This window comes from Lithobates pipiens, unplaced genomic scaffold (genome assembly GCF_037356315.1).
Source record: "Lithobates pipiens isolate NorthernLeopardFrog02 unplaced genomic scaffold, aLitPip1_a1.2 Scaffold_27, whole genome shotgun sequence".
Lineage (NCBI taxonomy): Eukaryota > Metazoa > Chordata > Amphibia > Anura > Ranidae > Lithobates > Lithobates pipiens.
In genome coordinates, this window is record NW_027507788.1 from 67,381,952 (window position 1) to 67,403,662 (window position 21,711).

Here is a 21,711-nt window from a genome sequence, read left to right on the forward strand (position 1 = left end):
TGGTTACACAAGTAGTAAACAAAGTACTCATGTGATTACTGCTTACTACTGGTGCTAGGGAAACCTAGCATAGTGCCAATGTGTTTTCTGCCTCAGACTCTGGGTGCCTTTTTGGAGATCCTGTGTCTAATTCAACAAAGAATTCTTCTAATACTGGCCAGCCCCTGGCACCTGCTTGTGTATCATTAAAGTGGAAGTAAACTCCCCTATCGTTTTCAGCCAAGGAAGCTGCCATCTTTGCCTCTGTTTAATCTTCAACTGCTATGGTGCTGCACATGTGATTCGTTATGACACCAGCCATTGGATGGTTTGATAGATTGGCTGAGGGGTTCATCTCCCCTCTCCAGGTCTTCACCGCACTCTGCTGATGTCTTCTAGCCCTCTCCGGTTCTTTTTCCTCTGTTTTAGCATTCCCGGCATGCCTTTTTTTTTTTAACTGTTTAAATCGATGGGTTTACTTCCACTTTAAGTGTGCTCACAGTGTTGGAAGCAGTGGGGGGGTGCAAATGAACGGAACATTTCTGAAAAATACTGAAAACGGCACTTACCCCATTGTGGTGGCAGGTCAAACAACGGGTGACGCCGGCGAGCTGTGGAATGGGTAGCGCAGGTCAGGCGACGGCTCCTGTGTCCTCCATGCATCTCTTCTTGCCTTCTGATTGGCGGCCAATGGGATCGCTTGTGCCTTCAATCAGGTGACGGGTGTTAGACCCACGCCTCCTGATTGGTGGAGAGGTGGTTCAGTGTTAGAAAAGCAAATATTAATTTACTTTTCTAACACACCTGGGTGGACTGCGAGCGCAATTCTCAAAAGTTCACCTTTTGTGAAGCCTATCAGATCCTATGGCCCCCGCCTCTGCAATTCAGGTGCCCGGCGTCCAGGAAGGGGCCAGACACCTGAATAGAGGGTTACTACAGTGACCATGAATAGATTCATGCTATGCATGAATCTATCCATTCTACATAGAGGGGAATGGCATGACAGAGGGGGTGGCGCCCTTGTGCCCTTAATGGACAGGCCGCTCCTGCTAGGAAGTAGAAACAGTGACAGGACCCAATTCTTCAGGATTAGGTTGGGTCTAAAGGTAAGAAAAAGATCTAGTTCCTGAAGGGAGAAGGAAGGTTCCAGATCCTAAAACCATTGTGCATACCTCACATAGCAGCCATATTAGGACAACGCATCGTCTTGGAAAACCTTGTTACAGAAATTCCTGTTGTGACAAGGCTAAGCCTCCATGCACGCTGGGCTTAAAAAAAAATCTGTTCTCCTGGAGCATATGGAGCATTTTTTGTACAAAGTTTAGATGAGTTTAGATGAGTTTAGAAGAGTTTAATGTTTTTTCTGCCAGTATCAGAAACACGAACCGGAAGTTTTTTTTCCCTGCTTCTAAGGCCTCATGTGCTCTGATCTTGAAGGGGAACTCCCTGCCAAATGCAAAAAAAAACAGCATGGGTTCCCCCTCCAAGAGCATACCAGGCCCTTCAGTTGTATTTTAAGAGGAACCCCCACGCCGCCCCCCCAAAATCCAAACCAGACCCTTAGGCCGCGTACACACGGGCGGACTGTTCGCTCAACTTTGTCCGCTGAACAGTGTTTCAGCGGACAGTCCGCCCGTGTGTGGGCTTTCAGCGGACAGTTTCAGCGGACAGTTTGACGGACAAAGTCTTTCGGAAATTCCGAAAAACTGTCCGCTGAAACTTTGTTTGAGCGAACAGTCCGCCCGTGTGTAGGCTACTTTCGAAATGAGCAAACTGTTCCCGCTCGGAGGAAAGTCTGCTCATTTCGAGCGCGTGTGAAGGTAGGCGGGGCCCGCGACGGAGACGTCGCGGGCTCCGCCGCCTGGAATGGACTTAAAGGGGAACCCCAACGCCGAAAAAAATCGGCGTGGGGGTCCCCCCAAAGTCCACAACAGACCCTTGTCCGAGCACGCTACCCGGCCGGCCAGGAAAAGGGGGCGAGCGAGCGCGCCCCCCCTCCTGAGCCGTACCAGGCCGCGTGCCCTCAACATGGGGGGTGCCTTGGGGAAGGGGGGGCCGCGCGGCCCCCCCACCCCAAAGCACCTTGTGCCCATGTTGATGAGGACAAGGGCCTCTTCCCGACAACCCTGGCCGTTGGTTGTCGGGGTCTGCGGGCGGGGGGCTTATCGGAATCCGGGAGCCCCCTTTAAGAAGGGGGCCCCCGGATACCGGCCCCCCACCCTATGTGAATGAGTATGGGGTACAATGTACCCCTACCCATTCACCTGTAAAATAAAAGTACCCAAAAAAAAAACACAACACACGAGAAAAAATATTTTATTGCACAGCTCCGGGGGTCTTCCGTCTTCGGGGGTCTTCTCGCCGGACTCCTCCGCTATCTTCGTGTAGCTCTTTTGCTAGCGGAGGAGTCCGGCTTTCTTCCTCCCCGCCGCCGGCCTCTTCTCCCGACTTCGGGGGTCTTGTCCCCCTCTTCGGTTCTTCTGCCGGGCCACCGCGCCTTCTTATAGCTCTTTTGCAGGCGGTGGCCCGGTCTTCTGTCGCCGCCGCCTTCCGTTCTTCTGCCGGGCCACCGCGCCTTCTTATAGCTCTTTTGCAGGCGGTGGCCCGGTCTTCTGTCGCCGCTGTCGCCGTCGCCGCCTTCTGTTCTTCTTCTTCTTCTTCTTGTTCTTCTTCTTCTTCTCCAGGAGATGTTGACACGACGCTCTCTCCGGCCGGAATGCCAGAGCCGCCCTGCGCTGCCACTTATATAGTGACAATGGGGCGGTGTCACATGGTATATGTCACATGGGTTGGTCACATGGGTTGATGTCACATGGTGACCCCGCCCCCTTACGATGTCATAGTCCCCATGTGACATCAACCCATGTGACCCTAAACCGGCTTGTGTGATAGTAGAGAGAATCAGTGTTCCGCCTATCACACAAGCCGGTCTAGGGGGCGGGACCGTGTTACAGCGCTGCCGCCGAACACAGACCTAGCTCCATGATCCACAGGGGAAGATGCCCGCCCTGTGTGCCTGGATAGGGGGGAGGCATATAGAGGAGATGAGCTTTCTATATTCCTCCATGCATCTGCTGAATGCTTGCCGGAGGGAGAGGAGGAGAATCAAGCATTCAGCGGCTGCATAGAGAAATATAGAAAGCTCATCTCCTCTATATGCCCTGCTTCTCCTCCTATCCAATCCTACTACTGCCCCCCCCCCCCCCCCCCGAGTTCTCCTTGTGCTCCCCGGCTCCCCCCCCAAGTGCTCTCCTCCCGCACCGCACTCTCTTGCCCCCCGCCCCCACGGTTTTCTCAACCCCTGTTCTTTCTGCCCCTCCAGCTCTCCCCATCCTTCTCTAGCCACCATCCCAGTGCTCTCCACTCCCCACCCCTGTTCTTTCTGCCCCCCCCCCAGTGCTCTCCAGCTCTCCCCATCACTCTCCAGCCCCCACCCCACTGCTCTACACCCCCTATAGTGCTCTCCAGCCCCCAGTGCTCCCCACCCCTGTTCTGCCCCCCGACGCTCTCAAGCTCCACCCATTGCTCTCCAGCCCCCCCAGTGCTCTCTGCCCCTGTGCTCTCCACTCCTGTTCTTTTTGGCTCCCCCTCCAGTGCTCTCCGCTCCCCACCCCTGTACTCTCCACTCCCCCTGCATTTTGCCCCCATCCATGTGCTCTCCAACCCTGCCATTGCTCTCAGCCCCCCATAGTGCTCTCCAGTCCCCCATGCTTTCCACCCCTGTTCTTTCTGGCCCCACTGGTGCTCTCAAGCTCCCCGCCTTTGCGCTCCACTCCCCCCTGCTCTTTGTACCCCCCAGTGCTCTCCAGCCCTGTTTTTCTGCCCCCCCCAGTGCTCTCAAGCTCCCCCCCCCCAGTGATCTTCACCACCCCACACTCTAATCCCCCCCGTACTCTTAGCCTCCCGTGCTCTCCACCTCTTTTCTTTTTGGCCCCCACCATTGCTCTCAAGTTCCCCCCCTGCACTCTCCACTCCCCACCCCTGTGATCTCCACTCCCCCCTGCTCTTTGCCCCCACCCATGTGCTCTCCAACCCTGCCAGTACTCTCTGCTCCCCCTTCTCTCCAGCTCCCACCCAGTGCTCTCAACTTCCCCAGGACCAGAGGACAGGCTGACTGGGACTGGAAAATTAGGACGGCTGAAGGTGCAGGTGGCCAGGGACCACTTCATCTCACAGCAAACAGATCCTCTGGAAGGAGCATCGCCCCTTTCCAATACGAGGACAGACCCTGGCTGCTGCTGGGTGTCATGGATATCCTGCTGGCATGCAAGGTACCGTACCGAGCATCAACAGCACACCTTCCCACAGCCAGAGACTGCAGACTGGGACATGGGGCACAGGAGAGGCTGAAATGATGGGCACAGTGAGCCTGCATTCATGGGCACAGTGAGACTGCATTCACAGCACAGTAAATCTGCTTTTGATGGGCTCAGCGAGGCTGCATTGATGGGCACAGTGAGCTGAGTAAATTGATACCCAACATGTCAAGCTTGAAGATTGCTCCCACTCGTGGAATGGCGACGAACATTTACCCTTAAAAATCTCCAATTGTGACTTTTAAAAAAAATCGACAGGTTGCATGTTTTGAGCTACAGAGGAGGTCTAGGGCTAGAATTATTGCTTTCGCTCTAACAATCGCAGTGACACCTCACATGTGTGGTTTGAACACCGTTTACATATGCGGCTGCTACTCTCGTATGCGTACACTTCTGCGGGTGAGCTCGGCGGGATGGGGCACGTTTAAAAAATAGTATTTCTTTTTTATTCTCATTTATTTTACCTTTAATGTAAACATCCCTTGTAATAGAAAAAGGGCACGAGGGGACCTCTTAAATATGAGATCTGGGGTCAAAAAGACCTCAGCTCTCATATTTGCACAAAAATGCAATAAAAAGAAAAGTAATTAAAAAAAAAAATCTCTTTAATAGCTATGGGCGGAAGTGACGTTTGGCGTTGCTTCCGCCCTGCAACGGTACGGAGCTGGGTGGGAGCCATCTTCCCCTCACATAGCTCCATACCACACACGGGAGCAGACGCGATTGCCTCCGCTATCGCCACCGTTAAGCGGTGGAGATGGCGAAGGTATTGAATTTATTCTTCTCCTCAGTCTTCACAAGGGAATCGGGGGCTTCAGTAACCAAAACTGCAGTGTTTATCCTCATGACACATCACAGAAAGCACCTCCATGGTTAACAGAGGACAGAATTAAAATTAGACTTGGGAAACTTAACATTAATAAATCTCCGGGACCAGTTGGCTTGCACCCGAGGGTGCTTAGGGAACTCAGTGATGTAATTGCCAGACCAATTTTCCCAATTTTTACTGACAGTATAATGACTGGAATGGTACCAGTTGATTGGAGAAAAGCCAATGTAGCACCAATATTTAAAAAGGGCCCAAAATACATCCCTGGGAATTACAGACCAGTTAGCCTAACATCAATAGTATGTAAACTCTTGGAGGGGATGATAAGGGACTATATTCAAGATTTTAGTAATGAGAACGGTATCATTAGCAGTAATCAGCATGGATTCATGAAGAATCGTTGTTGCCAAACCAATCTACTAACCTTCTACAAGGAGGTGAGTTGCCAGCTAGATAAAGGAAGGCCCGTAGACATGGTGTATCTAGATTTTGCAAAAGCATTTGACACAGTTCCCCATAAACATTTACTGTACAAAATAAGGTCAGTTGGCATGGACCATAGGGTGAGTACATCGATTGAAAACTGGCTACAAGAGTTCAGAGGGTGGTGATAAATGGGGAGTACTCAGAATGGTCAGGGGTGGGTAGTGGGGTCCCCCAGGTTTCTGTGCTTGGACCAATCCTATTTAATTTGTTCATAAACGACCTGGAGGATGGGGTAAACATTTCAATCTCTGTATTTGCGGACAATACTAAGCTAAGCAGGGCAATAACTTCTCTGCAGGATGTGGAAACCTTTCAAAAAGATCTGAACAAATTAATAGGGTGGGCAACTACATGGCAAATGAGGTTTAATGCAGAAAAATGTAAAATAATGAATTTGGGTGGCAAAAATATGAATGCAATCTATGGGGGGACAACCTCTGGGAGAATCTAGGATGGAAAAGGGCCTGGAGGTCCTAGTAGATGATAGTCTCAGCAATGGCATGCATTGCCAAGCTTCTGCTAACAAGGCAAACAGAATATTGGCATGCATTAGAAAGGGGATCAATTCCAGAGATAAAATAATAATTCTTCCACTCTACAAGACTCTGGTCTGGTCTTACCTGGAGTATGCTGTCCAGTTCTAGGCACCAGTCCATAGGAAGAATGTATTGGAAATGGAGCGAGTACAAAGAAGGGCAACAAAGCTAATAAAGGGTCTGAAGGATATTAGTTATGAGGAAAGGTTGCGAGCACTGAACTTATTCTCTCTGGAGAAGAGACGCTTGAGAGGGGATATGATTTAAATATACAAAGTACTGGTGACCCCACAATAGGGATAAAACTTTTTTGCCAAAGGAAGTTTAACAAGTCTAGTGGCCACTCATTAAAATTAGAAGAAAAGAGGTTTAACCTTAAACTTCATAGTGGGTTCTTTACTGTAAGAGCGGCAAGGTTATGGCAGTCCCTTTCACAGATTGTGGTCTCAGTGAGGAGCATCAATAGTTTCAAGAAACTATTAGATAAGCACCTGAACGACCCCAACATACAGGGATATAGAATGTAATACTAACATATAATCACACACATAGGTTGGACTTGATGGACTTGTGTCTTTTTTTAACCTCACCTACTATGTAACTATGTAAAAAAAAAAAAAAACAGTTTGAAGACAAGCAAACTAAGGACATGAATTACTGGAACCATGTCCTGCGGTCTGATGAGATTTTTTATTTGGTTCAGATGGTGTTAAGCATGTGTTGCGGCAACTAGGTAAGGAGTACAAAGACAGGTGTGTCTTGCCTACAGTCAAGCATGGTGGGTCCGGAGCTGCATGAGTGCTGCCGGCACTGGGGAGCTACAGTTCATTGAGGGAACCATGAATGCCAAGATGTACTGTGACATACTGAAGCAGAGCATGATCTCTTCCCTTTGGAGACTGGGCCGCAGGGCAGTATTCCAACATGTTAACGAAACCCAAACACACTGCCTTGCTAAAGAAGCTGAGGGTAAAGGTGATGGACTAGCCAAGCATGTCTCCAGACCTAAACCCTATTCAGCATCTGTAGGGCATCCTCAAATGGAAAGTGTAGGCATGCAAGGTCTCTAACATCCACCAGCTCTGTGATGTCATCATGGAGGAGTGGAAAAGGACTCCAGTGGCAACCTGTGAAGCTCTGGTGAACTCCATGCCCAAAAGAGTTAAGACAGTGCTGGAAAATAATGGTGGCCACACAAAAAATTTACAATTTGGGCCCAATTTGGCCATTTTCACTTAGGAGTGTACTCACTTTTGTTGCCAGCAGTTTAGACATTAATGGCTGTGTGTTCAGTTATTTTGAGGGGATGGAAAATTGACATTGTTATACAAGCTGCCTCACTACTTTACATTGTAGCAAAGTGTAATTTTTTTCAGTGTTATCACATGAAAATGTATAATAAAATATTTACAAAAATGTGAGGGGTGCCACTTTTGTGAGATACTGTATGTAGAAGGATTTTCATTTCTGTGTATTAACTGAGACCAGTCGCTTTATTGGGTATATGTATGTGTTTACAACCACTTAAAGATTTGTAGTAAAGTTGGTGTTAGGAAAATGCCTACATAAATAAGCTTCCCAAAGGCTGGATTCACACCTATACAGTTTTAGTGCTTTTTGCATTTTGCAGATTTGCACTACAGAAAGTGTTCCGTAGGAAACAATGTTAAATGGACTGTAGTGCAAATCTACAAAATGCAAAAAACACTAAAACTGCATAGGTTTTAATCCAGCCAAAGAGAGTGTTTGATATGGTTTTCCACTTACATGACTTTACCACTAGGATGTAAACAGCAGTGGTGGCAAGCAAGCAGCTGTGGAGGGAAGGAAGGGGTATTATGTCAGTGTATCTTAGTAGGGTTGGATTTAGGTGAAGTCATACTCGGTGATCACTACAACCTGCTAAATCCCACCCCCTCCCCAAGGAAATGTTTGGTGGATATCAAATTCAAAACTGTTATACACTGAAGTTTCACTGATGACAGATTATATTGACAACCTTTTTCAATTTCTGTAAATTATGCCACGGTCAGGGAATAGCCCAAATATAGCAAAGATTATTATGTATACAGTCCTATCTACATTCAAACATATTTGCAAAGCCGCATTAGTCTCGCTACTCCTGCACTTTGGTGGATCTACTCTGTTATAACGTGTAACCAAACAGATACTCAGAAACTGCAGCCAATCAGGATTTTCTGACCCTGTCATGTGAAACTGATTGGTTGCAATTTTTGAGTACCTGATTATAATAATTAGACTTATTAGTGCAGGACTGCTGCTATGCAAGTTCAGCTGTAGTTTTTCACAACCGACTGAATGGACACAGGATCATTTAATTTGCTGATGTGCCTCAACATTCTGGTGGGAGTTTTGACCAGGATTACCATGCAGCTCCCGGGAACTCCACACAACTGCCAATCAGGATCCAGTCAGACACACTTTAAATCCAGAAGCAATCTTCTGAAAGTAGGGACTATCTCTAAAAACCATTGATATCTGATCTTCTTATCGTACTTCCCTTGGGCATGCAGGGCACTAAAGGATCCGATTTTGAAAGCTGCTGCCCTCTCACACTGAAATCTCACTCTCCTTGCCACACTATATAAAATCTGTTAAAATCCCCAAAAAAAGACAGATATCCCCATATAACAGTACAGATTTGTGCTGATGAGACCCTCACATGTAAAGAAATGGTTCTCGTCCTTTTAACTAAGATAAAGTGTAGTTTCTGCTCTTATCAGTGTCCAGTAGGGGTACTCCACCATTATTCTTCCCTAACTGTATAGTACCCCTGCTGGTATCATGGGGGTCTTGAGGGATCTCCCCCATGGGAAGGAACCCAAATTTAGTGTACACCATGTAAGGTGTGGGTTGGCAGTACTTCTCTAGTGTTGGGGATACTCAGGGGCCCAGTGCCTCCTGATGTGAACAGTGCCACTTGGTCTGGCCAGTCCCTGGGATGGCAGAGAGCTTGTGGGGTCAAGTGCCCCTTGGTGGTGGCATCCCAGGGGTGCCAGAGTGAGACCCCACTGTGTGAGGCTGGGTTGACACCATTGCGAATTGGATGTGGGTTCCCCGCATCCAATTCGCAATAGCAGATTTTGACCGGCTTATTACGGAGCCAGTTCACATATCTGCGCAGCAGATTTGTTGCTTTTTTCACAAAAACGCTGTCCGTCTTTCAGGTCCAAATTCAGCCCAAAATTCGGGCTGAAATCGGTCCTGAAACGGTGAGCCAGGACGCACCAGACCCCTGCTGTGAGACAGATGTGGCGATGGTGTGAACCCGGCCTAAAATTGCACTAGGCCAAAACACTTGATTTTTTTTCTACACAACACCTCATGGGCTAAACCTTTTGGCCTTGACCGGGGCAATATTTGTTATCAGGCCGCAAGGCCTAGCCAATGCACCCACACTGGCACTTTCAAATTTTTGCATATTAATTTTTCTCACAATGTGTGTTCTTTTTTAAGCGGATGGAAGGTAGTGGGTCTTTGGGCCTACCTTGAAGGTTTAGGTTTAGGATGTGTGGCCAATCATTTTTTTTCCTCCTCTGCCTTGGGGGGTCTCCCTTCAGAAAAGCCCCCTACCTAGTACACTTTGGTTGGCTTTGGCTGACCATGAGGAGAGGGGCCCGCTGGGTCTTTTGGCTAGGTGGACCTGAGTGTGCCTTAAGCCCAATACACACAATCAGAATATCATACAAAAAATATTTCTTTCAAAGCGATAATGAGATAATCTGATCCTTGATACACAGATTTGGTACAAAACGCAGGGACAAACGTGAACATTTTATCTCTTACAATTTTCGTTCGTTTTCATCCGAAAATGAAAACGGGAGATCATTCGTCCAATAATCTCATCCTGTGTACTAGGCTTTACCCCATCAAGACCAATGCACACCCAAAGTGCATTATTTTTTGTGTTCACATTAACTTTTTAGGTTCACATATGGTGTTTAGTAAAAGCCACTGCAGACTTTAAAAATAAATTTGAAAAAAATAAAAATAAAGAATCGGTTGTCTTAGTAAATTTCTACTGGATGGCAAAGTGTATAGCCTGTAACAATTTTTTTTGGTAAATTCTTTTTATTAAAGACACATAGAAAAAAACAGATACCAACTTAGAACATAATAAACATTCAGCACTACAATTCCCAGCACCAGTGTACAATGCAGCTCCCATATCTAATAACAGACATCAGAAATCTTTCCATACAAAAATCATAGCAAAGGGGAAAAAGAGGGGAAGGGGGAGGACACGTGTAAGGCTGTCATGGCATTTCTGCCTCAGCGTTTCTGCCACAGGATTTCTGTCATTGCATTTCTGCCCCAGGATTTTTGTCATTGCATTTCTGCCTCAGCGTTTCAGTCTCAGCGTTTCTGTCATTGCGTTTCTGCCCCTGGATTTCTGTCGTTACGATTCTGCCTCAGCATTCAGTTTCAGCATTTCTGTCATAGAGTTTTCAGTCAGCGTTTCTGCCCCAGGTTTTCTGTCATTATATTTCTGCCTCAGCATTCAGTCTCAGCATTTCTGTCATAGCGTTTCTGTCATAGCGTTGCTGTCCTTGCGTTTCTGCCCCAGCTTTTCTGTCATAGCGTTCCAGCCTCGGTGTTTCAGCCTCAGAGGGGTGTTGTTGATCACTAATGGCTTACTCCGGTAGCTGTTTTCATCTTTGTTAGTTGTCATGTCTCATCGTATCTTTGTTCATTTTTGTACCTGGGTCAGTTAACTAGGGCTCACATGTCAGGATCTGTCACGTCTACAGATCCATACGGGCTGAGGTTTCATTTGTTAATGATTGTTGACCACAATCTTCTCACCCGTATACGATACGTCATATGATGCTTATTCTCACTACACCTGTACAACTACCCACTACGGTCTTTGGGTACACTAGCCCTGAGTTTTGTCAGTTAATTACCTGTCTCTGCGCTGCAGGTTACTCAGGCTTACTTCTACTTACTTCTACTTCTACTTACACAAGAGTGGGGGGGGGGGGGGGTCCGTCATCAGGTCATTTACGCACAGTGGTCTTAATATTTCTGCTCATGTTCTCATTCTTAGGTAGGCACAGAGGGGCATTGTTGTTCTCATGTCTGGTTGTCTGCCATTTCTCTAGTTTGTGTTCTCAGGTTGGGCAGCCTTGGCATCCATACCGATATCAACCATGCTTGCACTCACTTCCATCAGCCCTGCCCGTTGGGGCTAGTTGATTGGTGCAGATGTCGTTACACCACTGGGCTCACCCTAGGGCCAGAAGCAGTCGTCAGTTTTCTTCCTCTCAGGGTGTGTGCTAAGCCACGTCCCCTTGACGGTCCTTAAGTGGTAGGTTTGGGCAAACGTTGTCATGATTCTGGATTCCACTCTCGGCTCTGATCTCTTGTCTAGGATGTTGCCTGGAGTACTGCTCAGGGACTTCAGTCCAGTCATCTTTTCCGATCCCCAGCCTGTTCCAGGTGGGGGGCGGGGCTTCAGTTACTTTGGGTATGTCTGTATCCTGCCATGGGACTTATTTCCCTGGGATGGAGTCTGGCCCTTCTTCCTCGGTTCAGGATTCGTTTCACACTCCTGCCAGTGGTCTTTTTGGCACTCACCCTCTCATTTCCCCATACCAAGTATGGGTATGCCAGGGGTTGGGGGGCATTTCACTGAGCTACTTCACTGATGTCCGTTTGAAGTATTTTGATCTTCTCGGCCATCATTTTGCAGGGGCTTCTCGGGCCAGCCCTTGCTCCCTTCTCCCCTTGTATCCTCTCATTCACAAGCAGTTCATTGTCATGTCTGTGTTGTCCCGGGCTCCGGGCTCAATCCAGTCTTTCACGGGATGTTCAGTTGGGTTCTTGGTAGCTTCGCAGGATCTATAGGGGGTTCCTTCTCATCACCAAGTCATAAGTCATGTGGGTTTCTCCTGTCACAGCGGATACTTACCGGATACTTACTGTTGCCATCTGGGTGCACACTATTCTACGTGATGGATCATTACCTTTCCTTCTTCACCTAAATGTGTGTCTTTTTGCCCTCTTTTCAGGCATACTGACCAGCTAGGCCATGGCACACCTCAGGCATTGGTTCTAAGGAGTATCGCATTTCCCACTTGAAGACTCTGACTACAAGTGTAAGGCTGGCCGGAGGCCAGCCTGTATTTGTGGGAGGAGGCTGAGAGAGCTATTTAATCCTCCTCCTCTGTCAGGGCCAGTGTTGTCGGCGTTTCAGGGTTCCCACCCACCTATTTCCCCCAGCCTTTCATACATACTCATAGTATTTTTCTCATTCTTACATTCAGAGTATGCCCTCTTTTTAGGCATACTGATCAGCTAGGCCATGGCATAACTCAGGCCTTGGTTCTTAGGAGTATCGCATTTCCCACTGACAATCTGACAATTGCGCGGTCGTGCAACGTGGCTCCCAAACAAAATTGACGTCCCTTTTTTCCCACAAATAGAGCTTTTTTTGATGGCATTTGATCACCTCTGTGGTTTTTATATTTTGTGTTATAAACAAAAAAAAGCGTAAATTTAAAAAAAAAACGCATTATTTTTTACTTTTTGCTATAATAAATATCCCCAAAAATGATATAAATTTTTTTTTCCTCAGTTTAGGCCGATACGTATTCTTCTACATATTTTTGGAAAAAAAATGGCAAGAAGCATTTATTGATTGGTTTGTGCAAAAGTTATAACGTTTACAAAATAGGGTATAGTTTTATGGCATTTTTATTAATTTTTTTTTTTTACTATTAATGGCGGCGATCAGAGATTTGTATCATGACTGCGCATGATTTTGGCACCATTCACATTTATACAGCGATCAATGCAATTAAAAATGCACTGTGCTGATTACTGTGTAAATGTGACTGGCAGTGAAGGCGTTAACCCTGATGGGGTAAGAAATAAATTAACAGTACCTTGATGCACAACTCGAAACTTGCTTGGATACAGCATATTGTATGTACACCCCTTCTCCCTGAGGCATTTACGGACATCCACAAAAGAGTGACTACGACGTTGAATCTCATGAGAAAAATCAGGGAACAGGTGAATGGTGGTGTTCTCATACTTGGGCTGAGGATTCTTTCTGGCAGCGGCAAGGATAAGGTCCCGATCCCGGTAATTGAGGAATGTCACCAAGAAAGGCCTAGGAGGGGCTCCCGCCCCTCTAGGCCCACTTGGTACCCTGTGTGCTCATTACATTATGTAGGCTAAGGAAACCTGTGTAAGATGCAGGAGTTGTTTAAAGAAATCTTCAGTGAAGGAGGCTGGGCTATTCCCCTCAGCTACCTCAGGCAGGCCAACCACCCAGACATTATTCTGACTGAGTCTGTTCTCTGTATCTTCCAAGCAATCCGTGAGCATTTTTACCGCGCGTTGCAGGTCTGCAGTGATGCGTGCAGAGGTGGTCGCTGCGTTCTCCACTTCAGAGATTCTGGACTCTGCCTCCACCATCTGCCCCCGGAATTTGTCCATATCATTGCAGATGAGGCTGCATTCCAGGGCTAGGGAGTCGATATGGCCCACGAATGAGGATCTGCTAGCCACAATGGCCACCAGAATGGCCGTCCAGAGAAGTCGGCCGACCCATCCTAGGGCTCTGGTCAGCTGTGCCCGGAGGTGTATTAGATACTCCCTGTCCACCATCCACCGGATGGGTTTGCTGCAGCTCCATTAGTGTGGTAAAGGAGGCAGCCATCCTCGAGGGGGAAGGCAAGATGGCCACAACGCAAGGTCTGGCCTGTGAGTTCCGGGGCTAGGGAGGGGGCTGTTTTTTGCTAAATCTTTTGGAGGGAATGGATGGGTCGGTGAAGGGTCCCCCAAGCAGAGGCAGCCACTAGTTCGGCATGATGGCAAGGATATGTGCAGGATTGCGGCAGATAGAGAACCTAGGGAGCCGGAGCTCTCAGCTGAATCATCCTCTCACACGGACATCTGGTCCCTCACCCTGTAATTATTTTTTTAATATATATACTGTGGCAAGCCAATTCTTCTGTGCAGGAATATATACCTAGTATGTAATCCTGCACCTCTGGGTCTGGCGCATTGTGCCGCCACTTTCCTTCTCCCGCTGTGATTCGTTTACATCAGGGGGCACAGCAGACTCGATGTCCGCTGGCACCCACTGATGCTTCAATAGACAGGCAGAATGGCGGTTCTGTCCCTACAGAAGGCATGGATCCTGGGTTCTGGCAAAGTAGGGGCACCGATCCATGCCTTATCCTAGTACAAGCACCTCCCCCACAGTAGTAAAGCACTGGTCAGGCACACATTTAACCCTTTGATAGTCCCGGATGTTAACTCCTTCCAAGCCAGTGTCAATAGTACAGTGACAGTGCATTTATTAGCGCTGATTACTGTATTAGTGTTGTGGGAAAAAAAGCACATAAATTATGTTTGGGCACAGCATCGCACGGCGTTGCATGACCACACAATTGTCAGTTAAAATAACTCGGTGCCGTATCACAAAAAATGGTCTGAAGGGGGAGGTCAATCTTCCAGAGGTCAAGCAGTTAATAAAAAATAGATATAATGTTACAAAAAAAGTGACTTTTAAGCAGTTGTAACTGATTAAGCTCCATAATCTGTGCTATATATTATTGCATCTTGTATTTTTTTTTATTATTTACATACAGGAAGCAATATACAGCCAGGTGATTAAAAATGAGAAAAATTCACAGGATCCACAGATGCAGCAGAAGAGGAGTACAACCCCTGAAACTGTTGGTAAGTTCTTGTGAACATCCCTGCACAAATAATGTTCAATGTGGTACTTTTTAAATATTTGTCATTTAAAAATAAAGTTAGTATAATTTTGAATTTACATTTGTGCTTTGGATATGGTTTGGCAAAATTCCTGGGGATATATAGTCATCCTAACTGTTGTTCTTTCAGTTGATGGAGATACACAGGACCTAACGGCCCTCCGGGCTGGGCAGGAGGTGGTGAGTATACAATTTGAAACTCTTTTCTTTACATTTCAGAAAACAGATACAGTTACAAAAGTTTATATATAGGTTGTTTGGAAATCAGATTCATATATTCTAGCTACTGCAGATCTTCTATTATGACCTTCCTAATGAAAGTAATATTAAACAGTTTTTTTCATGAATCGGATAGTGAAATGTATTGTAAACGTTTGTGAGGCCAGAACATTTTGGCCCCAAAAAGGATGATGAAGGGAAATTAGTTTTAAATGTTTTCTTCTCAGGGGGATATAGTAACCAAGACTGTAATGTTAATAACAGGTCACAGAATGTACCTTCAGAAGCCAGTATCAGAAATAGACTTGAAAAACTTAACATTAATAAGTCACCAGGACCAGATGGCTTACACCCAAGAGTCCCTAAGGAACTCCGTCAGGTGATAGCTAGACAATTGTTCATAATGTTTATGGACAGTTTACTGACTGGAATGGTACCAGCTGATTGGAGAAAGGCCAACTTAGTACCAATATTTAAAAAAGGGCCAAGATATATCCCTGGAAACGACAGACCAGTTAGCCTAACGTCAATAGTCTGTAAGCTACTGGAGGGGATAATAAGGGATTATATCCAAGATTTTAGTAATGAAAACCATTTCATTAGCAGTAATCTGCATTGAAGAATCATTCTTGCCAGACCAATCTATTAATATTCTATGAAAAAGTGAGCTGCCATGTAGATAAATGAAGGCCTGTGGATGTGGCATATCTGGATTATGGAAAAGCATTTGATACAGTTCCCCACAAATGTTTACTTTACAAACTGAGGTCTGTCGGCATAGATCATAGGGCGAGTACCTGGATTAAAAACTGGCTACCACCAAAAAGTGCTGATTAAGTACTTGGAATGGTCTGGTGTGGTAAGTGGGGTCTCCCAAGAAGAAGACCTAAATAAAATAATGGGTTGGGTAATCCAGGATGGAAATGACCTGGGGGTACTAGTAGGTGACAATGGCATACAATGCCAAGCTGCTGCAAGCAAAGCCAACAGAATATTGAACTTATTCTCTCTGGAGAGGAGACGCTTGAGAGGGGATATGTTAGTTATCTACAAATACCGTACTGGAGACCCTAGCATTTGGAAAAATCTTTTCAATGAAAGGGAATTTTAAAAGACACGCGGCCATTCACACAAATTGAAAGAAAAGCGATTTAACCTTAAACTGCGTAGAGGGTTCTTTACTATTAGCCCTTGTACAAACAGTCAGACATTCCGACAACAAAATCTGTTGGATTTTTTTCCGACTGAATTTGTCCGAAACTGGTGTTGCATACACACGTCCGGACAAAGTTGTTGGAAAATCTGATCGTTCGGAACGTGGTGATGTTTGTTGCATACGACAGGACTATGTAGAGGCTAGTAGCCAATAGCTTTGGTGTCGTAATTTGATCTGAGCATGCGTGGCACTTTGTCCGTCGCAATTCTCTACAAACGATTGGAAAAAGTCAGAATGTGAGAGTAGTCCCGTCGTAACGACCGAACTTCATCATGTTCTGTACGATCGGATTTTCTGGCAACTTTGTCCGACCGTGTGTATACAACACCAGTTTCGGAAAAAATCCGCCGGATCTTGTTGTCGGAATATCCGACCGTGTGTACAAGGGCTAAGCCCTTGTACACACGGTTGGACATTCCGACGGAAAATGTCCGATCGGACCATGTTGTCGGATAATCCGACCGTGTGTGGGCTCCACCGGACTTCTTCCGTCGAAATGTCCGACCAACAAACTTTGAGAGCTGGATATAAAATTTTCCGACAACATGGTCCGATCGGACATTTTCCGTCGGAATGTCCAACCGTGTGTACAAGGGCTTAGCCCTTGTACACACGGTCGGATATTCCGACAACAAGATTGGGCAGATTTTTTCCGAAACTGGTGTTGTATACACACGGTCGGACAAAGTTGCCGGAAAATCCGATCGTACAGAACATGATGAAGTTCGGTCGTTACGATGGGACTACTCTCACGTTGATAGTTTAAAAAACAATTAGATGAACACCTTAACAATCACAGCATACAGGGATATAAGATGTACTATTGACATAAACACAAGCATACTCACACACCACAGGTTAAACTGGATGGACTGGTTTCTTTTTTCAACCTTAACGTCTATGTAACTACATCTGCATTTCTTTTCTCTCCTCTAAGCTTGTTTCTGTGATTTTCTCCAATGTGCATACTCCTACTTAGATCTAGAAGTCTATGTGCAGACAGAGTGCACACACAGACATTGCAAGAGGGATACAGAGCAAAAGCCACACCTCCATTCCTCCTCGAGCACAACATTTACAGAAACAGTTACATAAACATGCTCAGAGGAGAGGAAAAAAACATGTATTGCAAGTTATATTATTAGTATCTGATTTATGAAAATTTTTTTACTTTAATAGCACTTAAAAAAATTGACTTTAATAGTACTTATGCCATGTACACACGGTTGTAAATTCCGACGGTGTGGGCTCTATCTGACTTTTTCAGTCGTAAATTCAGATGGAAAAAATTTAAAAAGGCAGGATCTCAAATTTTCCAACAAAAAAATCCTACTAGCCTCAAGTAGTCCTCTCGCAAAGAATAAAAGACATCACGTTCCGAACAATCGTATTTTCCGACAACTTTGTCCAACCGTGTGTATGCAGCACCAGTTTAGGACAAAATCCGTCTGAAAAAATCCGACGGATTTTGTGGTCGGAATGTCCGACCATGTATACAGGGGCTTAGACATAACCACCATCATCAGGGAAACTTAACTGAGATGAATTGAACACATTCTAAAATTAGCAATTCAAAAACAAGACACCAAAACATCACCAAAATAATGACAGCTTTTTGGGACTACAACAGCTTACAACCAAGTCACCATGGATGTACTAGAAAATGCAGGGGGGGAGGAGTACTCACAATAAAAGTAAACCTTTATTGTCATACCATTTAAAGTGGTATTAAACCTAAACATGTTATTATATTGCAGCTTACCAATTCTTAGATGTAATGACTGCATTAGCTTTCTTTTTTAGGCTTTCTTCCTTTTATTTACACAAGGAGAGAGGCGCCTCTGGGTGCAGATATAGGACAAGTTTAATAGCACTTAGTACAGGCAACTCACATTTGAGAAGTCATAGGTAGGCATGAATAAGTCCCAGCATGGGGGTGATCTGGTCATCAGTGTGTCAATCCATTCCTGCGAGGAAGAGATGTGTTGCTCGATACAACGCCGCTGGTAGTGGGAAGCTGGCCGTGGTGGCGACCACTCAGAAAGAGGCTTGAGGCACAGCTGATTCGCAAGCGAGGCAGGATGATTTCACTGGAAAGCAGCGCGTCTCTTGAACGTACATGCTGCAGATGACATGGCAGCCACACTCCTCTTTCAGAGGCCTCTATCCAATGTCAGCCACTTGCTGCTTGAGGATGCGCAGATAATACTGATAATTCTGATGTTGGCTCTGTGGTAGAGGAAGGGAGTAACTTGAGCATACAGAGAGGGGAGAACACTGATAAACAAAAAATTGGCAGCCATGTTCCCCCAGCCCCAACATATTGCCAAGTTGGCTTCAGTGATGATGTGGATGGAGGGGTAAATGAGGTCATTGACGCAACTTGGGTGCCAGATAGAGAAGAGGAGGAAAGTGAGGGGAGAAACAATGCCAAAGAGACAGGATGTCCTCCAGAGGCAGCCATCATGGAAGGGTAGAGAGTAGCCACCCTATTTGATCAGATTGTGGAGCTGTTATCTCCCGGCCCACTTCTCACAGCTCAGCTGTGTGGGCTTTTTTAGCACATGCGCAGCTGATCGCACTGTTGCAATTTGCAGTCTCTTCCACAAGCAGATCAAGTGTGGTAAAAACACCAGCCATTTGAGTGGCACATGCTTGACAAGGCATTTAACCTCCGCAATCACCGTTGGCAAGAGCACCTGAAAGCCACACACAAGGGAAACATTTCTTTTCCTCCTCATCTTTCATATCTACCCCCTGCTATTACTCATGACCTCTCAGCAGCCTCCACTGACAGGGATGATGGTATAGCAAAGTGTGTCACAGGTCCTTGCAACACATCTGCCACCACACCAGGAGCTGTAGAGTATAAGAGGCAAATTTATCTGCACCAGCTGCAGCATCAAAAAAAGAAAAATACACTTCCTACTAGCCACATGCATAGCATCTAAATTTCAACTTGTCCAAATAAAGAAAGCTTGCAGGAAAAATCTATTTAAATGTCATATTTTTTTTGTTTAAATGTCAGTTTTGTTGTAACAGGTTCTAGAGATGGGCCACTTTACAGGCAGACTAAGGGGACCCCTCAGGCACTACAGTATATTTAAAGGAATTTTTCATTTCGATTTTTTCATTTTAAGCATCATTAAAATCACTGCTTCTTTAAAAAAAAAAAAAATTTAAACGTTCTTTTGCATTAGTCCCCCAGAGCAGTACCCGGGCCCCCATGCCCTTTCTATGGCCAATAACTTTTGATTTTTCAAGTTCTGGTCCCATAGACTTTAATAGGGATTTGTGATGTTCGAGAGTTCTGGCACGAACCTAACCATAGTGTGTTCGGCCCATCTCTAGTGTTCATTAAAGGCTTTGTATATGGTCAGAGGATCAGCTACAGAGGCATAGCTTTCAAGGAATTGATCAACACACCAACTTGTGTTTTTAGGGCTTTTTTGCTCACTTTTGTTTAGATTTATTTAAAAGTTCCTGAACAAAAGGGTTCTCACCATCACATGAGAACACGACCCAATGCAATGCTTTTGAGTCTTCTGACTAGTTTTGATCTAATCGGATCCATAGGCATTGATTTACTAAAACTGGAGAGTGCAAGCGCTGGTGCATGGTAGAAAGCTACCTTTTAACTTCAGCTTGCTTACATAAGCTTTGACAAAAAAAATATGGAAGCTGATTAGTATCTCTGCAGTTTTTGTAACATAACCCCATACATTCTACAAACTATGGTTGATAGAATTTAAAATGAATCAATATTGATATTTTGACTGCCTGTCTCATTTCTTTAGGCTCTAAAATGCCAGTATAAATACTTACAAAATTACCCCATTTTGAAAAGTAGACAGTTCAAGTATTTAGTAAGTTAGTGAGTTTTTTTGAAGGTTACATTTTTTTTGTCACAGTTTTTTTTAGAAATCAAGAAATTAAATAAAATATATATTTTTCTTTACAAAGTTGTTTTTTCTCACATACAGCATAAGAATACTTATAATTACACCCCAAAAAACATTCTGCTACTCTTCCTTAGTATAGGGATGTGTGAGACTTATTAACAACCTAGGTGCATAGATGTGCCCAAAATCCAAGATGCACCTTTGGGTTTTCAAGGAGCATAAATTATGCGTCTAATTTTCCAACTGTCTGAAGTGCCAGGACATGAGAAACACTCACAAAATTATCTTACTTTGGACAGCAAATACCCCATGGTATTTTGTAGTAAATAAGCCTGGAGGCCAGCTTTCTGGTATTGACCAGAGTAGAAAGGACTTTCAGAATGTGGATCTCAGCAGCCAGACCTTCAAATTCAGACTGTATAAAGTAGGTTGGTAGATTGGACCTTGCGAGAGTAGATCTGGCCGGAGAGGAAGGAGCCAGGGCCTGCCTACTGCCATCTTCATGATTTCTGTGTGCCAAGGACGTCTGGGCCAAGCCAGGGCTACTAACAGAACCGACTTTGTTTCCCTCTTGACTCTTCCCAGGAACCGCGGCAGAAGTGAATTTGGGTGGGAAGGCATAGATTAGATTGTACCGATCCCAGGGAATTGTCAGGGCATCTGACCCCTGAGCAAGTACATCTTTTGTTCTCGACACAAACTTGTCCAGCTTCTTGTTGAATCTGGATGCAAACAGTTCTACATCCGGAGTACCCCATCTGTGACATATGGTCTGAAATATGTTTGGGTGTAGAGCCCTTTCTCCTGGGCATAATTGTTGGTGGCTTAGAAAATCTGCTTGTCAATTTTCTACTCATGGGATGAAGACTGCAGAAAGGCAAGGAACATGCCTTTCTGCCCAAGCAAGTACGCGATTCACCTCTCTCTGTGCATCCAGACTTTTGGTGCCACCTTGGTGATTGATATAAGCCACAGCCGTGGCATTGTTGGCCTGTATACGAACAGGGTGACCCTGCAGTCTGTAAAACCAGTCCATGAGGGCCATGTAAAGTGCCAAAATTTCCAGACTATTCATGGGCAGGAGTTTTTCGGTCGTGGACCATCTTCCCTACGTGCATACCTCTTCCAACACTGCTCCCATGCCTGTCAGGCTGGCATCCGTAATTTACGATTTTCCATGGAAGTGGAAGAAAAGTTTTGCCTTTCAGCAGATTTTTGGTCTGTAACTACCAAATGAGACTCTTGCGTATCCCTGGGGACAAACACATAGGAAGATCCAAGACTTGGGGCTGCTTTTTCCAAGCTGCAAGGATACCTCTCTGCAAAGGCCTTGAATCAAACTGGGAGAATGGAACGGCCTCGAAGGAGGTGACCATATTCCCTAACAGTCTCATACATAGCCAAATGGAGGAACTCCTTCTGCTCAACACTAGGCGAACCAGAACCTTTATTGTCATGACCTTTGGCCC

The 21,711-nt window shown here is 45.6% G+C and overlaps 1 protein-coding gene across 3 annotated transcripts in view; it reads left to right on the plus strand.

Annotated features, from left to right (window-relative positions):
- The window catches only part of EPS8L1 (EPS8 signaling adaptor L1), a 304,222-nt gene that overhangs the window by 191,175 nt on the left and 91,336 nt on the right, over positions 1–21,711 (plus strand). For all 3 annotated transcript variants that reach the window (XM_077457059.1, XM_077457060.1, XM_077457061.1), the window contains 2 exons: positions 14,777–14,867; positions 15,036–15,085. In XM_077457059.1, the coding sequence (XP_077313185.1) occupies positions 14,777–14,867; positions 15,036–15,085 (141 nt within the window). The remainder of the gene's footprint in view (positions 1–14,776; positions 14,868–15,035; positions 15,086–21,711) is intronic.